Source organism: Scyliorhinus torazame, chromosome 28, assembly GCF_047496885.1.
Source record: "Scyliorhinus torazame isolate Kashiwa2021f chromosome 28, sScyTor2.1, whole genome shotgun sequence".
NCBI lineage: Eukaryota > Metazoa > Chordata > Chondrichthyes > Carcharhiniformes > Scyliorhinidae > Scyliorhinus > Scyliorhinus torazame.
Window position 1 is genome coordinate 9,967,226 of NC_092734.1, and position 22,561 is coordinate 9,989,786.

The 22,561-nt window shown below is 49.4% G+C and overlaps 1 protein-coding gene across 8 annotated transcripts in view; it reads left to right on the forward strand.

Annotated features, from left to right (window-relative positions):
- The window catches only part of cdh23 (cadherin-related 23), an 815,609-nt gene that overhangs the window by 337,012 nt on the left and 456,036 nt on the right, over positions 1–22,561 (forward strand). For all 8 annotated transcript variants that reach the window (XM_072491426.1, XM_072491427.1, XM_072491428.1 and 5 more), the window contains one exon: positions 19,026–19,184. In XM_072491426.1, the coding sequence (XP_072347527.1) occupies positions 19,026–19,184 (159 nt within the window). The remainder of the gene's footprint in view (positions 1–19,025; positions 19,185–22,561) is intronic.

The window sequence follows — 22,561 nt, forward strand, 5'->3', positions numbered from 1 at the left end:
TTGCTTTATCACATCTTCAGGAAATGCCCTCAGGGAATACTTACTCTGAATGCACTGATTGGATTTCTCTTAATCTCCGTATCGTCAGTTGGATCTTCAGCCAGTTGGTATTCCCCCACCCCCACCCCATCTGCTTTGTCCTTCCCGTTGCTCTCCTCCTTTAAGACTCTTCCTAGAACTTAACTCTTTGACCGAGATTTTTATCTCCCTTTCTCGGCGCTCCTTGTCCACACATTCCCTCTCGCCTCTCTTTGGCTCTTTGAGGTATTTTTCCCATTTTAAGGGTGTACTAGAAATGCAAGTTCTTAATTATGTTGGCTATTTTTTTTTTTTTAAAGAGTCCTTAAATTGAAAGCATTACTGGGATAATTGCAGTAAGCAGTTCACAGCAATAGGATCCGTAGCCGAGCAGGTGAATACAGTGGTTAAGAAGGAATGTGGTATACTTGCCTTTTTAAGCCATTTAAGAGCAGGGAGGTTATGCTGGAACTGTATAAAATGTTGGTTAGGCCACAGCTAGAGTATTGTGTTCAGTTCTGGAATCCACATTATAGGAGGGATGTGAAAGCACTGGAAAGGGTGCAGAGGAGATTTACCAGGATGTTGCCTGGGCTGCAGAGTTTTAGCTAGGAAGAGAGATTGGACAGACTGGGATTGTTTTCCTTGGAGCAGATCAGACTCCTGATTGAGACTTTTCCCCTTGGCGGAGGGGATCAATGACCGGGGGCAAGGTAAGGGGCAGGAGGTTTAGCGGGGATGTGAGGAAAAACCTTTACCTCCAGCGGGTGGTGGGAATCTGGAACTCGCTACCTGAAAGGATGGTGGAAGCAGAGACCTTCATAACATTTAAGAAGTATTTAGATGTGCACTTACGATCCCAGGGCACTACCAGGCTATGGGCCGAGTGCTGGAAAATGGGATTAGAATAGTTCGCTGGTTGTTTTTGACTGGCGCAGATGCGATGGGCCAAAGTGCCTTTTTTGTGCTGTATATCTCTGTGACTCTATCTCAAAGGACAAACCCAAGGGCAGATTGAAGTTTACATTATCGTGTAAGGCTGTGCATACAGAAAGAAGAGAAGGAACAAGTTTTAAGTGCCTCATGAAATACATTGGTTTGGCAAACAATCAACTTGAATCTGCCAGAACAAATAAACCCATCAATGTCAACAGATCCAATCTCTCCCAATAAAGGTAAAACAAAAGTCAATGGAAAGCAAATGGAATCCTTGGCTTTATTAATGGAGTTATGGAACACAAAAACAAGGAACTTGTACTTTTATAAATCATTGGTTAGACTTCTGACGGTGTATTGTGTCCAGTTCTGGGTACCACACAATGGGTAGAATGTCCAATTCTTGGTGAGGATGAATGGGATCAAAAGATAAATAGTTACAGGGATATGGAGGGGGAAGAGCTGGGACTAATCTGAAAGCTCTCTCTTACAACTGACACTAGTATGATGAGCTGCTCTATTATGTCATTCTGCGATGTGTAAACACAGCAGAACGCAAGCCAAAGGTGGTCATGCTGATGGTGTGTTGGGCTCTGCTCAGACCAGGTGGCGAGCTGCGTTGTGGACACTGAGGAACATTGACAATTGAATCCATGGAGTTGGTTAAGCAACAAACTTTGAGGCACAGCCCTCCTCGAATCCACTGACTGGTGATGTGAAGAAAGCCTGAAGACATTTGATCGGAGTTGCAACATGGACTGCAACAGTTCAAGAGGACGACTCACCGCCACCTTCTCGATGCCAAATGCTGGCCTTGCCAGCGGAGCCCACATCCCTTGACTGAATAAAAGAAATACCTGGAAGCGTTTTGGAAAGAGTTGAATGTGGAAATGGTCAGTTCCAATACGATTGGTGTTATGAATTTCTACATCTTTACATTATGGATAAATATTCTTGATGAAAGTATAGTTTGGTTGGGCCTGCGTGCTGACGTTAAAGGGGGTTCAGCTAGACTGAGGGCTGTGAATGGGAACTGCTTTTAAAGCCATTCAATTTTTTAAAAAAAATATTTTTATTAAGGTTTTTTAACAACACAATTTTTTTCCCCTTACAAACAATAACCCCCCACCCCGTAACAAAATAACGCAAATTCTCCCTGAGCAAGATATATACAAGGCAAGATAGTATATTTACATAGCTTTATACACTGGCTCTTGGCCTAGCGTACCGTTTCCCCCCACCCTCCATGCTATCTCCCGCTCGACCATCCCCTCAGACAGTCTCTCGTTTCCCCCCCCCCCCCTCCCCCCAGGGTTGCTGCTGCTGCTGATCGACCTTCTTCTAACGCTCTGCGAGATAATCTAGAAACGGTTGCCACCGCCTGTAAAACCCCTGTGCAGACCCTCTCAAAACAAACTTAATTCTCTCCAATTTTATGAACCCCGCCATGTCATTAATCCAGGCCTCCAGGCTAGGGGGCTTCGCCTCCTTCCACAGTAGCAAGACCCTTCGCCGGGCTACTAGGGACGCAAAGGCCAGAATTCCGGCCTCTTTCGCCTCCTGCACTCCCGGCTCATCCACTACTCCAAATATTGCTAGCCCCCAGCTTGGCTTGACCCGGACTTTCACCACCTGGGATATTACTCCCGCCACTCCTCTCCAGAACCCCTCCAATGCCGGGCATGACCAAAACATATGGACATGGTTCGCCGGGCTCCTTGAACATCTTTCACATCTATCCTCTACCCCAAAGAACCTACTCAGCCTCGCCCTTGTCAAATGCGCTCTGTGAACCACCTTAAATTGTATCAGACTGAGCCTGGCACACGAGGAAGAGGTATTAACCCTACCCAGGGCTTCGGCCCATAGCCCTTCCTCCATCTCCTCCCCCAGCTCCTCCTCCCATTTACCTTTCCGTTCTTCTACTAGCGCTTCCCCCTCTTCTTTCATCTCTTGGTATATTTCCGATACCTTGCCCTCCCCGACCCATACCCCCGAGATCACCCTATCTTGAACTTCTTGTGCCGGGAGCAACGGAAATTCCCTCACCTGTCGCCTCACAAAAGCCCTCACCTGCATATATCTAAATGTATTTCCCGGGGGTAACTCAAATTTCTCCTCCAGTGCCCCTAGACTCGCAAATGTCCCGTCAATGAACAGGTCCCCCATTCTTCTTATCCCCGCCCGATGCCAGCCTTGGAACCCCCCCGTCCATCTTCCCCGGGACAAACCGGTGGTTACCACACCAATGCTCCCATTGCACCCCTGTGTCTTCTCCACTGGCCCCAGATCTTTAATGTTGCCGCCACCACCGGGCTTGTGGTGTATTTTGTCGGCGAGAGCGGCAGCGGTGCCGTTACCAACGCCCCCAGGCTCGTTCCTTTGCAGGACGCCATCTCCATCCTCTTCCATGCCGCCCCCTCTCCCTCCATGACCCACTTACGGATCATCGCCACATTTGCTGCCCAGTAGTAACTCTCTAGGTTTGGCAAAGCCAACCCTCCTCGGTCCCTGCTGCGTTCCAAGAACCCTCTCCTAACCCTCGGGGTCTTATTTGCCCACACATACCCCATAATACTCCTACCTACTCTCTTGAAAAAGCCCTTGGTGATCACGATGGGGAGGCACTGAAACACGAACAAAAACCTTGGAAGGACCACCATTTTGACCGACTGCACCCTACCTGCCAACGAGAGCGGGAGCATGTCCCATCTTTTAAAATCCTCCTCCATTTGCTCCACCACCCTCGTCAAATTCAATTTATGTAGTGCCCCCCAACTTCTGGCTAGCTGGATCCCCAGATACCGAAAACTCCTCTCCGCCCTCCTCAGCGGCAGGTCCCCTATCCCTCTTTCTTGGTCCCCTGCTTGTAGTACAAAAAGCTCACTCTTCTCTACATTAAGCTTATAGCCTGAAAACTCTCCAAACTCCTTCAGAGTCTGCATGACCTCCACCATCACCTCCATTGGGTCCGCCACGTATGTGGTAACGAACTGCGGGGGAAACAGTCACGCTTAATAAAGCCTCATCGACTTCACTCTATTCGTCTCTCGGAGTCTTTGTGCGCTACAACGTATAGCAGCAGGTCATCCGCATATAGCGATACCCGATGCTCCTCTCCCCCGCGGACTATCCCCCTCCATTTCTGAGACTCCCTAAGTGATATGGCCAAGGGTTCGATCGCCAATGCAAACAACAGGGGGGACAGGGGGCACCCATGTCTCGTCCCTCGGTACAGCCAAAAGTACTCTGACCTCCGCCAGTTTGTCACTACGCGCGCCACCGGGGCGCTGTAAAGGAGCTTAACCCATCTAATAAACCCTCCCCCGAAAGCAAACCTGTGCAATACCTCCCAGAGGTACTCCCACTCTACTCGGTCAAAGGCTTTTTCCGCGTCCATAGCTGCCACTATCTCCGCCTCTCCCTCCTCCGATGTCATCGTTATCACGTTTAAGAGCCGCCGCACATTGGTATTTAACTGCCTGCCTTTTACAAATCCCGTTTGGTCCTCGTGTATCACCCCCGGGACACAGTCCTCAATCCTAGTGGCCAGTACCTTCGCCAATAGCTTAGCATCCACATTGAGGAGCGAAATCGGCCTGTACGATCCACATTGCAGTGGATCCTTGTCTTGCTTTAGGATCAGGGAGATTGCCGCCTCCGACATTGTCTGGGGCAGGGTTCCCTCCTCTCGTGCCTCGTTGAAGGTCCTCACTAGTAGCGGGGCCAGCAGGTCCACATATTTTCTGTAGAATTCCACCGGGAACCCGTCCGGCCCCGGGGCCTTCCCCGCCTGCATGCTCCCTAAACCCTTACTCAACTCCTCCAGCCCAATTGGTGCCCCCAAACCAACCGCCTCCTGCTCCTCCACCCTCGGGAACCCCAGCTGGTCCAGGAATCGCCTCATCCCCCCCTTCCCCCCCCTGGGGGCTGGGACCTGTACAGCTCTTCATAAAAGTCCTTAAATACCTTATTTATTTTCGTTGCACTTCGTACCATGGCTCCCCTTCCATCTTTGACTCCCCCTATTTCCCTCGCTGCCGCCCTCTTACGGAGCTGGTGCGCCAGCATCTGACTAGCCTTTTCCCCGTACTCGTAAGTCGCCCCTTGCGCCTTCCGCCACTGTGCCTCCGCCTTGCCCGTGGTCAACAGGTCAAACTCCGTCTGCAGCCGTCGCCTTTCCCCAAGTAATCTTTCCTCCGGGGCCTCTGCGTATCTCCTGTCCACCCGCAAGATCTTCCCCACTAACCTCTCCCTTTCCATTCCCTCTATCTTCTCCCTATGAGCCCTGATGGAGATCAGCTCTCCCCTGATCTCCGCCTTCATTGCCTCCCATACCACCCCCACTCGCACCTCCCCGTTGTCGTTGGCCTCCAAGTACCTTTCAATACACCCCCTTACCTTCCCACACACCACCTCATCGGCCAGCAGTCCCACATCCAGCCGCCACAGCGGGCGTTGGTCCCTCTCCTTTCCCAGCTCCAGTTCCACCCAGTGCGGGGCATGGTCCGAAACGGCTATGGCCGAATACTCCATCCCCCCCACTCTCGGGATGAGCGCCCTGCCCAGAACAAAGAAATCTATCCGGGAGTAAGCCTTATGCACGTGGGAGAAAAAAGAAAATTCCCTGGCCTGCGGTCTTGCAAACCTCCATGGGTCCACTCCCCCCATCTGATCCATAAATCCCCTAAGTACCTTGGCCGCCGCCGGCCTCCTTCCCGTCCTTAATCTGGAGCGGTCCAGTGCTGGGTCCAGCACCGTATTGAAGTCCCCTCCCATTATTAGTCCTCCTATCTCCAGGTCCGGAATGCGCCCCAACATGCGCTTCATGAATCCAGCATTATCCCAGTTCGGGGCGTATACATTTACCAACACCACCCACGTCCCTTGCAACCTACCGCTCACCATCACATATCTCCCTCCATTATCTGCTACGATAGTCTTGGCCTCAAATGACACATGCTTTCCCACCAGAATTGCCACCCCTCTATTTTTTGCATCCAATCCCGAGTGAAATACCTGACCTACCCATCCCTTTCTTAACCTGACCTGGTCCGCCGCCTTCAGGTGTGTCTCTTGGAGCATTGCCACATCTGCCTTCATTCCCTTCAAGTGCGCGAACACTCGAGCCCGCCTCACCGGCCCATTCAGGCCCCTCACGTTCCACGTTATCAGCCGGATTGGAGGGACTCTCACCCCCCCCCCGCCGACTATCCATCTCCTTTTCTGGGCCAGTCCCTTGTCCGCGTCTCCCTCACTCTCCAGTCCCCCAGCTGGGGGACCCCCGTCCCAGCCACCTCTTCTGTGTCCCGTTCTCTTTTGACCAGTGCAGCAGCAACCCTTCCCCCCCCCCTCTTCCCCACCTCCCTCCTCTCCCCCCCCCCCTTCCCCGCCCCTCCCCCCCCACTCCCGCTAGATCCCCGTCTAGCTTTTTTGCTCCCCCCATATCCCTCCCGTAAGTCAGCTGACACCTGCTGACCCCGGCTTCCTCCGCCATCCCTTTAACCCCCTCGTGTGGGTCTCTCCCAATCAATGTACATTCCTTTGTCCCCCTTCCCGCCCTTTTTATTTATTTTTTTTGCCGCGCGCGGGAAAAACCCCACGCTTCCCAAAGCCTGCCCCGCTCCCCATGGCGCTGCTCCTGTCATGGCCTGGTCCCTCTCCCCCAGCCCATATATCCATTCCTGCGCGTGGTTGACCCCCTATGTACAACAAACATCATACTTCACCCCTCAAACACCCCTCTCCCACACAAACCCTCAGTTAGAGTCCAACTTTTCAGTTAGTATAAAGGTCCACGCCTCTTTGGGCGTTTCGAAGTAGTGGTGTTGGCCATTATGTGTAACCCACAGTCGCGCTGGCTGCAGCATTCCAAATTTCACCCCTTTCCGGTGCAGCACCGCTTTGGCCCGGTTGAAACCCGCTCTCCGCTTAGTGACCTCCGCGCTCCAGTCCGGGTATATTCTGATCTCCACATTGTCCCACTTGCTGCTCCGTTCCTTCTTGGCCCATTTCAGGACCCTCTCTCTGTCCGTAAACCGGTGAAATCTCACCACCATCGCCCTTGGCGGCTCTTTTGCATTGGGCTTCCTCGCTAGCACTCGGTGCGCCCCATCCAGCTCCAGCAATCTCGGGGGGGCCTCCACACCCATCAGCGTCCCGATCATTGTGCCCGCATATGCCGCGGCATCGGCCCCCTCCATTCCTTCTGGGAGACCCAGGATCCTCAAGTTGTTTCTCCTTGATCTGTTCTCCAGGTCTTCGAGTCTTCCCGCCCACGTCTTGTCCAGTGCCTTGTGCCGCTCCACTCTCTCCGCCAGGCCCACAAGCTGTCGCCGTTCTCATTTACTTTTTCCTGGATCTCCTGAATCTTCACCTCTTGGGCTTTCTGGGTTGCTCCAAGTTTTTCCACCATTGCCAGTATAGGCGCCACCATCTCCTTACGCAGCTCCTCGAAGCAGCACTTGATGAACTCTTTCATCTCCTCTCTGTCCATGGGTGCCGCCATTTTGTTTTTTTCTTCTTTCTTCTCCCGCTGCTCCAGGGCCGCTTTCCTTGCCGTTTCACTGCGGGTCCGGTCCATGCAGGTCTGTAGGGGACTTCCTCCGTTCTTCCCCACGGGTTGGTTTTTTTTTTTTAAAGGTCCGTTGGGGCTCCATTAGCGGGCCCAAAAGTCCGTTTCTGCGGGAGCTGCCGACTCGCGCGGCTTAGCTCCGCATCGCCGCGACCCGGAAGTCCTAAAGTCATTCAATTAAGAAGCAGGGAGCCTGCTGACTGCCCCAGTTGAGGGACGGAGATGTAAAAGGACTAAACATCCTTGGTGGAAGGAAGACTGTTCGGGCCTGGAAAGCAGCAACGGTTGTAGTGGCAGAGGACATCGGAAGAGAGTGGACGAGTGGAGAGAAAATAGTCTGGATGTATACTGTGATGAATGTAGGAAATGGTTATATATTATATTTTACATTTTATTGTAGTGATGTTATTTAAAACCCTGGGTTCAAATATATGCAGTGAGGTTATCATTGATTTTCACCATTTATTTGTTTACAGATAGAAGGCTAATGGAATAGAGTTTATATTTAGGCGGTTCGCTGGGGCGTAGATAATTTGAGGGATTGTGCTTAGTCCCAGCTAAGCAGGTCATGGGACATCTTAGTGGGAAGAGACTGGCGAATATGATATGCTTGGGATGCAGATAATGAGCCAAACCTGTCTGTAATTTTGCAGTTTGCCACAGGATTTTAGTCCTACAAGACTGAGGGTTTTCAGGTTGTTCCTGAGAAGGACTCTTTCCAAAGGTCTGCACTGAGACACAGATAGCCCTGATTGTTAACTTTATTTATCAGTGGCATTTGAACTGTATTGGGTTGCTTAATTGGAATATATAGCGACAGGTGTCGATGGGGAGTTAAATTTTTTATTTTACTTAAGAACTGTTTTAACTGTTAATTCGAAAGCTATTACTGTGTTGCTGAAGTGATTAATTCTGCACTTAAACTAAAGTTTGTTGGGGACTTCCGGGTGCGGCGATGACCAGCTGAGTCGCACGTTTCGGCAGCTCCCTGTGAAACGGACTTTTGGGCTCTTGATAGGAGCCCCAACGGCAATTTTAACGGCTGAAAACACCGTGCGGTAAACCAGAAGGGTGTTCCCCCTGGACACGGATGGAAAAAGGAGAGGAAAGTGGCCGGATTGCAGCGGATTCTTTGGAACAACGGCAAGGAAGGCAAGCAGAAACCAAGATGGCGTCGGAAGGTGGCAGTTTCATATGGGGCCCTGAACAACAAGAGTTTTTGAAACGCTGCGTGGAGGAGATAAAAAAGGAAATGAAGAAAGAGTTGTTGGCCCCGATATTACAGGCGATTGAAGGGCTGAAAGAGGAACAAAAGACCCAGGAGCAGGAGCTTCGGGTCGTGAAGGCGAAAGCAGCAGAGAATGAAAACGATATACAGGGCCTGGTGGTGAAGTCGGAGATACAGGAGGCACACCAGAAACGATCTGTGGAGAGGTTGGAGGCATTGGAAAATAACGCAAGGAGGAACAACTTGAGGATTCTTGGCCTTCCTGAAGGTGTGGAGGGGGCGGACGTCGGGGCATATGTGAGCACGATGCTGCACTCGTTAATGGGAGTGGAGGCCCCGACGGGTCCGTTGGAGGTGGAGGGAGCATACCGAGTTATGGTGCGAGGATCGAGAGCAGGAGAAGCTCCCAGAGCCATAGTGGTGAGATTTCTCCGTTTTAAGGATAGAGAAATGGTCCTTTGATGGGCGAAGAAAACTCGGTGTAGTAAATGGGAGAACGCGGTGATCCGCGTCTATCAAGATTGGAGTGCGGAGGTGGCGAGAAGGAGGGCGAGCTTTAATCGGGCCAAAGCGGTACTTCACAAAAAAAAAGATAAAGTTTGGAATGCTGCAACCGGCAAGACTGTGGGTCACATATCAAGGGAGGCACCACTACTTTGAGACGGCGGATGAAGCGTGGACTTTTATTGTAGAAGAAAAATTGGAATGATTGGACTACGAAAATGAACGTTTGGACAAAGTGGTGGGACGAGTGGGGGGGGGGGGCGAAGAGGGATTGTATGATTAATCCTGCGGTATGGTAACTTTTCTTTCTCCCACAGGTGGTGATGGGGGGAGGTGGGGAGGGAGAGGAGATGGGGCGTTGGCCATGGGAGGCGGGGCCGAGGGAGAGGCGCGGGCTTGGTTCCCGCGCTATGATAATCATGGCGGGAATAGAGAAGCAGGAAGGAGGGGGCGCCGCACGGGGCGAGCCGTGATCACGGGGGGAAGCCGAGGTCAGCCAGAGTTTGCTGACTTCTGGGAGCAATATGGGGGGAGTAATTACACTAGCGGGGGGTCTAGCGGGGGGGGGGGGGGGAGGGGGGAATTACTGGGTTGCTGCTGCTGGGGAAAGGGGGGAGTGGGTACGGGAAAGGATGGGCGGGGGGGCACCGTCTGGGAGAAATACAGCTGCGTGGGAACTGGGCGAGAAGCTGGAAAAAGATGATGGCTAACCGGCAAGGGGGGGGGTGGGAAGCCCCCCAACTCGGCTGATCACGTGGAACGTGAGGGGGCTTAACGGGCCGATAAAGAGGGCACGAGTACTCGCACACCTTAAGAAACTTAAAGCAGATGTGGCCATGTTACAGGAAACGCACCTGAAACTGATAGATCAGGTTAGGTTGCGCAAAGGATGGGTAGGGCAGGTGTTCCATTCGGGGCTGGATGCGAAAAACAGGGGGGTGGCTATATTAGTGGGGAAGCGGGTAATGTTCGAGGCAAAGACTATAGTGGCGGATAACGGGGGCAGATACGTGATGGTGAGTGGCAAATTACAGGGAGAGATGGTGGTGTTGGTAAATGTGTATGCCCCGAATTGGGACGATGCCAATTTTATGAGGCGAATGCTAGGACGCATCCCAGACCTAGAGACCGGAAAGCTGATAATGGGGGGAGACTTTAACACGGTGTTGGAACCAAGGCTGGATAGGTCGAAGTCCAGGACTGGTAGGAGGCCGGCAGCAGCCAAGGTGCTTAAGGATTTTATGGAGCAGATGGGAGGGGTGGACCCGTGGAGATTCAGTAGACCTAGGAGTAAGGAGTTCTCGTTTTTCTCCTATGTCCATAAAGTCTATTCACGCATAGACTTTTTTGTGTTGGGTAGGGCATTGATCCCGAGGGTGAGGGGAACGGAATATACGGCTATAGCCATTTCGGATCATGCCCCACACTGGGTAGACTTGGAGATAGGGGAGGAAACAAGAGGGCGTCCACCCTGGAGAATGGACATGGGACTAATGGCGGATGAGGGGGTGTGCTTAAGGGTGAGGGGATGCATTGAAAAGTACTTGGAACTCAATGACAATGGGGAGGTTCAGGTGGGAGTGGTCTGGGAGGCGTTGAAGGCGGTGGTTAGGGGGGAGCTGATATCAATAAGGACACATAAAGGGAAGCAGGAGAGTAAGGAACGGGAGCGGTTGTTGCAAGAACTTTTGAGGGTGGACAGACAGTATGCGGAAGCACCGGAGGAGGGACTGTATAGGGAAAGGCAAAGGCTGCATGTGGAATTTGACTTGCTGACCACAGGCACTGCAGAGGCACAATGGAGGAAGGCGCAGGGTGTACAGTATGAATATGGAGAGAAGGCGAGCAGATTGCTGGCACACCAATTGAGGAAAAGGGGAGCAGCGAGGGAAATAGGGGGGGTGAGAGACGAAGATGGAGAGACGGAGCGGGGAGCGGAGAGAGTGAATGAAGTGTTTAAGACATTTTATAAAAAATTGTATGAAGCTCAACCCCCGGATGGGAGGGAGAGAATGATGGAGTTTTTGGATCGGCTGGAAATTCCCAAGGTGGAAGAGCAGGAAAGGATGGGATTGGGAGCACAGATCACGGTAGAAGAAGTGGTGAAAGGAATTAGGAACATGCAGACGGGAAAGGCCCCGGGACCGGACGGATTCCCAGTTGAATTTTACAGAAAATATTTGGACTTGCTCGCCCCGCTACTGACGAGGACCTTTAACGAGGCAAAGGAAAGGGGACAACTGCCCCCGACTATGTCAGAAGCAATGATATCGCTTCTTTTAAAGAAGGAAAAGGATCCGCTACAATGCGGGTCCTACAGACCAATCTCCCTCCTCAATGTAGATGCCAAGGTCTTGGCCAAGGTAACGGCAATGAGAATAGAGGAATGTGTCCCGGGGGTGGTTCATGAGGACCAAACTGGGTTTGTGAAGGGGAGACAGCTGAACACGAACATACGGAGGTTGTTAGGGGTAATGATGATGGCCCCACCAGAGGGTGAAACGGAGATAGTAGTGGCGATGGATGCCGAGAAAGCATTTGATAGAGTGGAGTGGGATTATCTGTGGGAGGTGTTGAGGAGATTTGGGTTCGGAGAGGGGTATGTTAGATGGGTGCAGCTGTTGTATAGGGCCCCAGTGGCGAGTGTGGTCACGAATGGACGGGGATCGGCATATTTTCGGCTCCATAGAGGGACGAGGCAGGGATGTCCTCTGTCCCCATTACTGTTTGCACTGGCGATTGAGCCCCTGGCGATAGCGCTGAGAGGTTCCAAGGGATGGAGGGGAATACTTAGGGGAGGAGAAGAACACCGGGTATCTTTATATGCGGATGATCTGCTACTATATGTGGCGGATCCAGCGGAGGGGATGCCAGAAATAATGCGGATACTTGGGGAGTTTGGGGATTTTTCAGGGTATAAATTGAACATGGGGAAGAGTGAGCTGTTTGTGGTGCATCCAGGGGAGCAGAGTAGAGAAATAGAAGACCTACCGTTGAGGAAGGTAACAAGAGACTTTCGTTACCTGGGGATCCAGATAGCTAAGAATTGGGGCACATTGCACAGGCTAAATTTGACGCGGTTGGTGGAACAGATGGAGGAAGATTTCAAGAGATGGGATATGGTAGCATTGTCAATGGCAGGGAGGGTGCAGGCGGTTAAGATGGTGGTCCTCCCGAGATTCCTCTTTGTGTTTCAGTGTCTCCCGGTGGTGATCACGAAGGCTTTTTTCAAAAGGATAGAAAAGAGTATCATGGGTTTTGTTTGGGCCGGGAAGACTCCGAGAGTGAGGAAGGGATTCTTACAGCGTAGTAGGGATAGGGGGGGGCTGGCACTACCGAGCCTAAGTGAGTATTATTGGGCCGCTAATATTTCAATGGTGAGTAAGTGGATGGGAGAGGAGGAAGGAGCGGCGTGGAAGAGATTAGAGAGGGCGTCCTGTAGGGGGACCAGCCTGCAGGCTATGGTGACAGCCCCATTGCCGTTCTCACCAAGGAACTATACCACGAGTCCGGTGGTGGTAGCTACACTGAAGATTTGGGGACAGTGGAGACGACATAGGGGAAAGACCGGAGCACTGGGGGGGTCCCCGATAAGAAACAACCATAGGTTTGCCCCGGGGGGAATGGATGGGGGATATGGAATGTGGCAAAGAGCAGGTATAACGCAATTGAAAGATCTATTTGTGGATGGGAAGTTTGCGAGTCTGCGAGCGCCGACCGAGAAATATGGGTTGCCCCAAGGGAATGCATTCAGGTACATGCAATTGTGGGCTTTTGCGAGGCAACAGGTGAGGGAATTCCCGCAGCTCCCGACACAAGAGGTGCAGGACAGAGTCATCTCAAAGAAATGGGTGGGGGACGGTAAGGTGTCGGATATATATAGGGAAATGAGAGACGAAGGGGAGACTATGATGGACGAACTAAAAGGGAAATGGGAAGAAGAGCTAGGGGAGGAGATTGAGGAGGGGATGTGGGCAGATGCCCTAAACAGGGTAAACTCGTCGTCCTCGTGCGCCAGGCTAAGCCTGATTCAGTTTAAGGTATTACACAGGGCACATATGACTGGAACACGGCTCAGTAAATTTTTTGGGGTGGAGGATAGGTGTGCGAGGTGCTCGAGAAGCCCAGCGAATCATACCCATATGTTTTGGTCATGCCCGGCACTACAGGGGTTTTGGATGGGGGTGACAAAGGTGCTTTCGAAAGTAGTAGGAGTCCGGGTCGAACCAAGCTGGGGGTTGGCTATATTTGGGGTTGCACAAGAGCCGGGAGTGCAGGAGGCGAAAGAGGCCGATGTTTTGGCCTTTGCGTCCCTAGTAGCCCGGCGCAGAATATTGCTAATGTGGAAAGAAGCCAAGCCCCCGGGGGTGGAGACCTGGATAAATGATATGGCGGGGTTCATAAAGTTAGAACGGATTAAGTTCGTCCTAAGGGGGTCGGCTCAAGAGTTTACTAGGCGGTGGCAACCGTTCGTCGAATATCTTGCGGAAAGATAGATAGGGGAGAACAAAGAAGGCAGCAGCAGCGGCCCAGGACTTTGGGGGGGGGGGGGGGGGGGGGGGGGGATGGGGGGGATGGGGGGGGGGTGTGGCCTGAGACAAGGCAGTTGCTAATTAGGGCTAGTTTTTATTTTTTGTTATTTAATATTTATTTATTTGTTGTTGTTTTTGTTTAAATTTAAAAAGGTCATTATTATCTGTATTGTTACAATGTTGTGTAAAGGATGCACAATGTACTGTGTTGGTTGACCAAAAATTTTCAATAAAATATTATTTTAAAAAAAAACTAAAGTTTGTTAGAATATAAAAGATACTTTTTGGTCAGTATTATAATTTTCTGCAGTTTAGCAATCTTCCCTCAGTTTTACAAATTGCAAGTTGTTGGGATTCTCGAAGGGAGTCCGAACAATACTGGAACTAATTGGAGATCCGATCCTGGCCCTTTTATATTTTAACCTGTAGCATTTGCAAACCTCTCCTGCAGCTCTTCCAAGCTCTGCTGCAGTAGACTTCTACAGACGCTCAGCACTGCCCTGGAATCAAGTCGAAATGACCTTACACATTTCCCGAGATTCACTCTTGGCCAGCGTGCCACCCTTCCCAACTGCACAAATCCACCCTATCCCCATAACCCAGTTACCGCACCCAACACTAAGGGCAATTTTGGACACTAAGGACAATTTAGCATGGCCAATCCACCTAACCTGCACACCTTAGGACTGTGGGAGGAAACCGGAGCACCCGGAGGAAACCCATGCACACATGGGGAGAACGTGCAGACTCCGCACAGACAGTGACTCAAGTCGGGAATCGAACCTGGGACCCTGGAGCTGTGAAGCAATTGTGCTAATCACTATGCTACCGTGCTGTCCGTAATCCAACGTCAATCCAAGATCAAAGCATTAGCATATTCTGCTGAGGATGCACAATCGATTCCCTGTGATTCCACACGACAGTGTCTTCGCAGGAGGCATCTTTCTGCTGCCTGAAAATGGAAGCGCGTTTAACTGGATTTGCGGAGCGCAATCTTTAAAAAAATTGCCACACCCAGCAGGACGAAGAAGGAGGAATTCGCACAGTGCAGAGCCCACCCCCAAACTTCAGGCAAAGGCATCCGGAAGGTGCAAAGCAGCAGTGAAAAGAAGTGTGGCTCTTAAAGCCCCACTTAATTCAGGCACCTGGAGACGATCCAGCAGTACGTGCTCCCGACGCCAGTCAGAATGACTCCTTGTGCTGTAAAATGCTGCGAGCAAACAGATCCCCACGGTATAAAATATGTACACACACTGTCCGCTTTACACCAGGACAGCTGCTGTACTAAATGCCAGCTGTATGAAGTGTGTGCACAGCACAAAATCTCATTAGAAAGCAATTTGCGTTCTGTTGGATCGTGTGCTGCTTCTGACCTGTTTGCTTGTCTGCTTGCAGCGGTACCTGTGCCGGAGTGAAAAGTCAGGTCAAAACTTTGGGGTCTGGAGTGCTGAGTTTTCAACATCAGTCCCAATGCTTTTGAAACCTTATTTGTGACTTGCGTATTCGAAGGAAAAGAGTTTCCTGGGTATCCTGGACCAATGTTTCTTTCAGAATCAGCACTGCCAGTAGCAACATCTCTTGGTCATTATCCCGTTGCTTTATGTGTGATTTTGCTGTGGTCAGGATGTCTGAGATATTTGCCACACACACACACATAACCTGGGTTGGTACTTTCATCGGCTTATTTTCCTTGGAGCTGCTTAATTATTCCTTCAGCTTTTTAATAGCGTAACAATCCAAAGTGTCTTTACTGTGCATAGCTGTTGAAACACAGAACAGCTTAATTGTTCTTATTTATAAAACAGACAAATCTAAGGCAGACAATGTCTCGGAATGCTAATAGAGCAGGAATCCTTCATTAACCAATATTATGAGCCCATATGTGCACAGTATGCTTGTTTGCATGTGTTTATAATTGCCTCGTCAACCAGTGTAATGATGTGAATAGAGGTAGATATTTTTTTCTGAAAAAAGAGTTGGAAAATGAGTTGACTTGGGGTGTTGATAACATAAATATCTTTTGCTGGGACTGTAATTGTGGCACAGCTACTGGATCTGCACACTGCAAGTATCCCAGAGACAGCAGCCTGACTATTCGCATCGAATGTACAGCATCGAAACAGGTCATTCGGCCCAGGCCCATGTCAGTCCTCCTGCTCCACATAAGCTGTCTTGCTACTCTCTTTATCGAACTCCATCAGCTCTGAAGGAGAGTCTTGCGGACTGGAAGCATTAACTCTGTTGCTCTCTCCACAGCTGCTGCCAGATCGGAATGTTTCCAGCATTCTCTGTTTTATGTAATCAACGTATTTGATTTGTTTCTCCCATGATGCAGTTATCCAGCTTCCCTCAAAATGCTGGTCAACTCCAGCATTCCATGTACAACACAGTTCCACGCTCTCACCAAACTTTGAGTAAATAGGTTTCTCCTGAATCCCTAACTGAGTTTGTTAGCGGCGTTCCTACATTTACAGACCCTAGTTCTGGTCGCCCAAGTGCAAACAGGTTCTGCACATTTGCCCTGCTTCATAATTTAAGACTTCTTTCCGATCACCCCTGCTTCTTCCCTCTGCTCGAAGGAAGAGCCCCGGACCCTGTCTGGCTCCGTTCTTCTCTCCACAGACGCTGCCAATGTTTCCAGCATTTCCAGTTTGTATTTCCCCTCCCCGTGTTCTCAGTGGCTCTTGCGACTCTTGTGAGTTGTGAGGGGTAGCATTGTGGATAGCACAATTGCTTCACAGCTCCAGGGTCCCAGGTTCGATTCCAGCTTGGGTCACTGTCTGTGCGGAGGAGTCTGCACGTCCTCCCCGTGTGTGCGTGGGTTTCCTCCGGGTGCTCCGGTTTCCTCCCACAGTCCAAAGATGTGCGGGTTAGGTAGATTGGCCATGATAAATTGCCCTTAGTGTCCAAAATTGCCCTTAGTGTTGGGTGGGGTTACTGGGTTATGGGGATAGGGTGGAAGTGTTGACCTTGGCTATGGTGCTCTTCCCACGAGCCAGTGCAGACTCGATGGGCCGAATGACCTCCTCCTGCACTGTAAATTCTATGATAATTCTATGATTTTCCAAAGTTTCCCTACCTCGAGCCAAATTAGATTTCTGCACGTTTTGATATTTGGTACTGAGATTGTTGATGTTTGTTTTTCACACGCTCATGCATAAACATTCGTGCCTTTGGGTCTTAATTAAGAAAAAAAATACCGTGTCGTTATATCCAGTTACCAAGGTAATGGAAATTTGCTGAACATTTAAATGGTTTAGATTCTTATATCAAGATAAGTAATTGGAAACTAAGATGTAACCAGTCATATATTCAGAAAGCAAACGCAGACCTTTCTGCTGACAATTCTCATTGTTGCGAGGTGTAGCAGTGGAACAAATTCATCTGTAAACCTATAAATGTTTGTTTTATTGATTCCTCCACTCTGGTCCCTGTCTGAAAAGCGAGGGGAGTATGGCTCTCCTGTCCTGGATTTTTGCGGCAATTTATGGGGCAGCGGTTCAGTGTTGCTTCTCACTTATAACAATAATAATTTTTATTGTCACAAGTAGGCTTACATTGACACTGCAATGAAGTTACTGTGAAAATCCCCTTGTTGCCACACTCCGGCGCCTGTTTGGAGTTTTCGGATGGGACGGGTTTTTCCACCATGTTTCTCTGTCTCCCTTTCTTGGGACGAGAGCACAAGTTGACACAACTTGACCTGAAAATCTGGCGAGGCCAAGGGTGGGATTTTCCCGCCCTGCCACCACCAGGATCGTCTGGTCCTGCGGAAAGTCGATGGTCTTGGGACTTGGCCGTCGAATCTCCCGCGGCGGGTCCCACTGCCACAGACCCGGAAAATCCAGCCTAAATCATCAAGCTTTCCTTAATGGTCATAGCACGCGCTCATCAATACATTGCTTAAACTGCAGAGATTGGAAAGACCCGGGTACGGTTCTTCAGTTTGTGTATTTTGATTTGATTTATTATTGTCACATGTATTATACAGTGAAAAGTGTTGTTTCTTGAATGCTGTACAGCCAATGCATACCGGACATAGGGAAGGAAGGAGAGACTTCAGAATATAATGTTACAGTCAAAGCTAGGGTGTAGAGAAAAGATCAACTTAATACGAGGTAGGTCCATTCAAAAGTCTGATGGCAGTAGGGAAGAAGCTGTTCTTGAGTCGGTTGGGACGTGACCTCAAACTTTGGTATCTTTTTCCTGACGGAAGAAGGTGGAAGAGAGTATGTCCGGGGTGTGTGGGGTCCTTAATTATGCTGGTTGCCTTTCCGAGGCAGCGGGAATTATAGATAGAGTCAATGGATGGGAGGCTGGTTTGCGTGATGGACTGGGCTACATTCACGACCTTTTGTAGTTTCCTGCGGCCTTGGGCAGAGCAGGATCCATCTAGCCTCAGGCATAAAGGTTGTGGCCAGGACAAGAGTGGAACCTTCAACCAACCAACTGGGCCAGTTTCACCCTTCAGCAAGAGTTGTTTCAGGAAATAGAGAGCAGTCTCCAGAGTGTTGGAATTCAATGGGAAATGAGCCGTTGAGTAAATCGTTGGGGCGAAATTTGAGTTCTGTTGTCTTGAGAAAGTCCCACCGAACAACTGGTGAATTTAACACGGTCTCTTAGTAAGATTGAGGGAGCCTGTTTTAAATACTGCAATGAAATGTCCCACCTCGCTCGAGCAGGACACGTCACAAAATCCTCCACAAATGGCAGTGTGTGGGCGCGACCCCGCCCCCATGCTGATGCTTCGCCACCCATTGAGGGGAGGGGTTTAATATCGAACCCATGTTGTGTCTCTTCTCTTCCCCCCCCCCCCCACCCCCAAAACAAAGTCTTTGATAATGTGAAAGGCAGCAAAATTGTTAAGTGGCGTGACATGCTGACAAACAAAATGGTAAGTGTACGGAAAAGGAAGCTAGAAGGATATAGTGAGGAGGAACTGGGTGTGTTAGGCAGACAAGAGTGAAACACAGACAGAAGGGAATGAAAAGGACAGTCACAGGTGGAGATGGACTATTTTAGTTTCGTTGTCTGAGCTACATTGTGGGAAATCAGCCAATGCATGCTATAGTTAAATGCAAACTTCTTGAACATGCAAAAAAAAAAGTCTTGATCTTGAAAATACTGCACACAATTCATGTTGAAGCTCTGTTACAGTGTCATCAGTAATTACTTAAATGCCTCTGCTCTCCAAACCCACCCACGCTCTCTTTTATCTCCATTTTGAAAACAGCTTTTCGCCAACGAAACCTCCTCGGACCACGTTGGTTTCGCTCGAGTCAAGATCGCCCTAATGAATGAAAACGACAACCGGCCAAAATTCAGCCGGTCTCTCTACAACGTGAGCTTGTTCGAGAATGCATCAGTGGGGCTCTCAGTTGCTGGTGTTGTCGTAAGTACCTTCACTGATTGGCCGTTTCATCCTGATCTTTTTCATCGGCAGCCGAGAAATAATTTTATGTCAGTACGTGAAATGTGAATCTGCCGTTGGCCGCATGTTTGTCCTCCTCCAAATAATCAATGGCTATTTGACAGGGAGATGGAGTATTGTTATATACAGCTTGCTATGAATGTAAACTTGTTGGTTACATGGTTTCGTTTGGTCCATGTGAATGTGTCAATTTGCCAAGAAGTGCAAAAGACATCAGTGATTTTGGTGACATGCACCAAATAGTGGATACTGTGAGGAAAGTTAAATAAAACAAAAGCTTCTTTGGATCGTTCCGATCTATTTAATCAGTCAACGGCATCAGCCAAGGTGGTTGGGAATTGGCTGTTAATAGATGTCCTGGACTCTTTTGAGTGTCTGCGCATGGTGTACACCACAGCTGTGTCCAGAAGGTTTTTTGTTCCTGAATACCTCTGAGAGATGTTCTCAAATGTTGTAGTTATCAATAGTTGCAATCTATAAGAGGGCGTAATTCATTGTGCCGAATTTCATTGGTGAAAATGCATCCCAAAGAATTTGCAGAGTGAAAGTGAGGAGGTTCTTCCAAAGGTATGTTCTATTTAGGTCTACAGGTGGCCTTTATAAAGAGCAATTTGCAGTAATTGTTCCTCATCCTGTGGAATTAATCATGTTGCAACTGAATCTAATTTAGGTCACATTATTGTGCTAATTGTAGTCCATCTCCAGAGGCTTCTGGTGTTCAAGAGATGCTTGGATGTGTTGGCATTCTGATGACAAAATAGCTTGTGACTAAATTAGAAATTCTCTGCAATAACTATGGGCAGGATTCCCCGCTGCCTGCTTTCATGGTGGTGGAGGCACCTTGCTGTTGGCCATCAGCGGAATCTTATGGCCCCCCAACGCCTACAGCATTGTGTGGCCCACCTGCCACCATGGAACCCGCTGCGGGGAGTCACGCCTGGCGTGTCTGGAAGATCTCGCTTGGCAGGAGGGGCTGAAGGTTTCTGGTGCGGTCGCTATTCGTTGGTTGTTGAGTTTCAGATCAGGATTGGAGTGCCTCGTCTAGGCTCACTGAGCAGCATAATGCTGAGGGAGCGATGCTCTGTTAAAGGTGGTGTTTTACAAATGAAGCTCCTGTCCCGTTGCACTGCTTTGGTGAGTTGGGTGGGCATCGCGGAGTTTATGGCACTGTGTTAAAGCAACCAATGGATTCTCCCAGTATTGCAACACCACAAAGAAACACTAACTGAATGTTGTGGGTTTTCTGGAACTGGCTGTGTTTGCCTGAATCGTGAAGTTATTGTTTTACAAAGTGACCCAATGTTTAAGTCACTTCAAAGAGATGTGATAAGCTGCTGTATCATTGCAAGTCCTTGGCAGCTTGTCCACAGTGCACCATATTTTATTTATTTATTTTTAATAAATTTAGAGTACCCAATTCATTTTTTCCAATTAAGGGGCACTTTAGCGTGGCCAATCCACCTACCCTGCACATCTTTGGGTTGTGGGGGCGAAACCCACGTAGACACGGGGAGAATGTGCAAATTCCACAGGGACAGTGACCCAGGGCCGGGATCGAACCTGGGACCTCAGCGCCGTGAGGCAGCAGTGCTAACCACTGCACCACCGTGCTGCCCACTGCAGGGTGCCATATTAACCAGGATTAGTGGCCCAGATTTTATGGTCGGAATAACTGTGTTTCTATCAGAGCTAACCATAATTAAGGAGTAAATTGGACAGTGACCTCCAGCGTTTGTATATAAATGTGGAAATCGATTAGTGGCTTTACTGTTCCCATTACCAGAAGTGGTTCAGTTTCAAAAGGAGCCTGCCTCATTGAAGCATTGGCCCCTTTTAATATGGAAATCAGTGTCCGATGGCGTGAACACATCAACGGGCTCATTTGCAGAAGGTCATGAAGGACTGTGGTCCCGTTGGACAGGAACTGATCAGATTCTGCGCAGCGCAGATTTCACCCAGCCCCAAGGATATTGGAATTGAGGCAGACTCTGAAAATGAATCCTCTACAGCCCCCCGGAATAGCGTGAGTGTCCCCAGGTAGCCCAGAATAATCATTTGAGCTGCTGTGGCCCTTGTAATCGCTCTGTGATTGTCACGCCACCCACTCCTGTGATTTACCATCGGCCTCTGCTGAATCTGCCGCGCGTTATCGAGGCGCCTGTTGGATAGCCTGCGGCTCACCTGGCCAATGCAAATGACACGGTGAAGCTCTAGATTGGCAGGGAACTCCAGTCAAAAGTCAAACCGACCCCGATGCTATAAACCCCAGATAAGTGGCTGGACTCGTTCATCTCGGGCGATTAGTGCAGAACAGTGTTGTTGTTTAAATGGCGCCTGTTCTCTGCAACAACACTAATTTCACCCCCAGCATTTAGCAGCATTGGCTAAAACTCGGTCCAACATTTGCCATGGTAATTATTTTCAGCAACTAGTCGATTGATCTTCAAATATCAGCCACCTGAATCTCTGTTTCTGGAATAATCTTGGTCTCGTTTCTCTAAAGTTCTGTTCAAGGCATTCAATGATTTTGGTTGTTTGCCCAAAACCTGCAAGCAAATCTGGTGCTATAATTGCGTTCCATTACAACATTAGTATGTTTATTACATTCCAAAAGTGTCTGCACTTCGAAACGACTTGATTGGCTGTTTGGGGCATTCTGAGCTGGTGCTGTAAACGTGCAAGATTTTTCCACATTTTAGGGCAGGTTAAAGTGAAGCTGTTTCTTTTTTCCTTTATCCGCTGCCCTCGAGATGCATCCCAGTGTTTGACCAGCTTGTTAGTAACAGCGGGTATCGATGACATTGTGTGCACCAGTAGTTGGGACTAACCACTTCCGGCAATATGCAACTGAACAAGTCAATTGGAAACGGTGCAGATTATTGTTATTTAGAATGGATGAGAGAATGGATTGGATTAGATTGGATTGGTTTATTGTCACGTGTACCGGGTACAGTTAAAAGTATTGTTCTGCGCACAGTTCAGACAGACCATTCCATACGTGAAAATAAAATAAATAAATAATCAAATAATAAATAAATAAAATAAATAACCTTTATTGTCACAAGTAGGCTTACATTAACACGGCAATGAAGTTACTGTGAAAAGCCCCTAGTCGCCATATTCCGGCGCCTGTTACATAATAGACATAAAACGCACAACTCTGATGTCATTTTCAGCTTTAAATGATAAATCTAGAGGGCGGCACAGTTGTGCAGTGTTTAGCACTGCTGCCTCACAGCGCCGAGGACCCAGGTTCGATCCCGGCCCTGGGTCGCTGTCCGTGTGGAGTTTGCACATTCTCCCCGTGTCTGCGTGAGTTTCGCCCCCACAACCCAAAG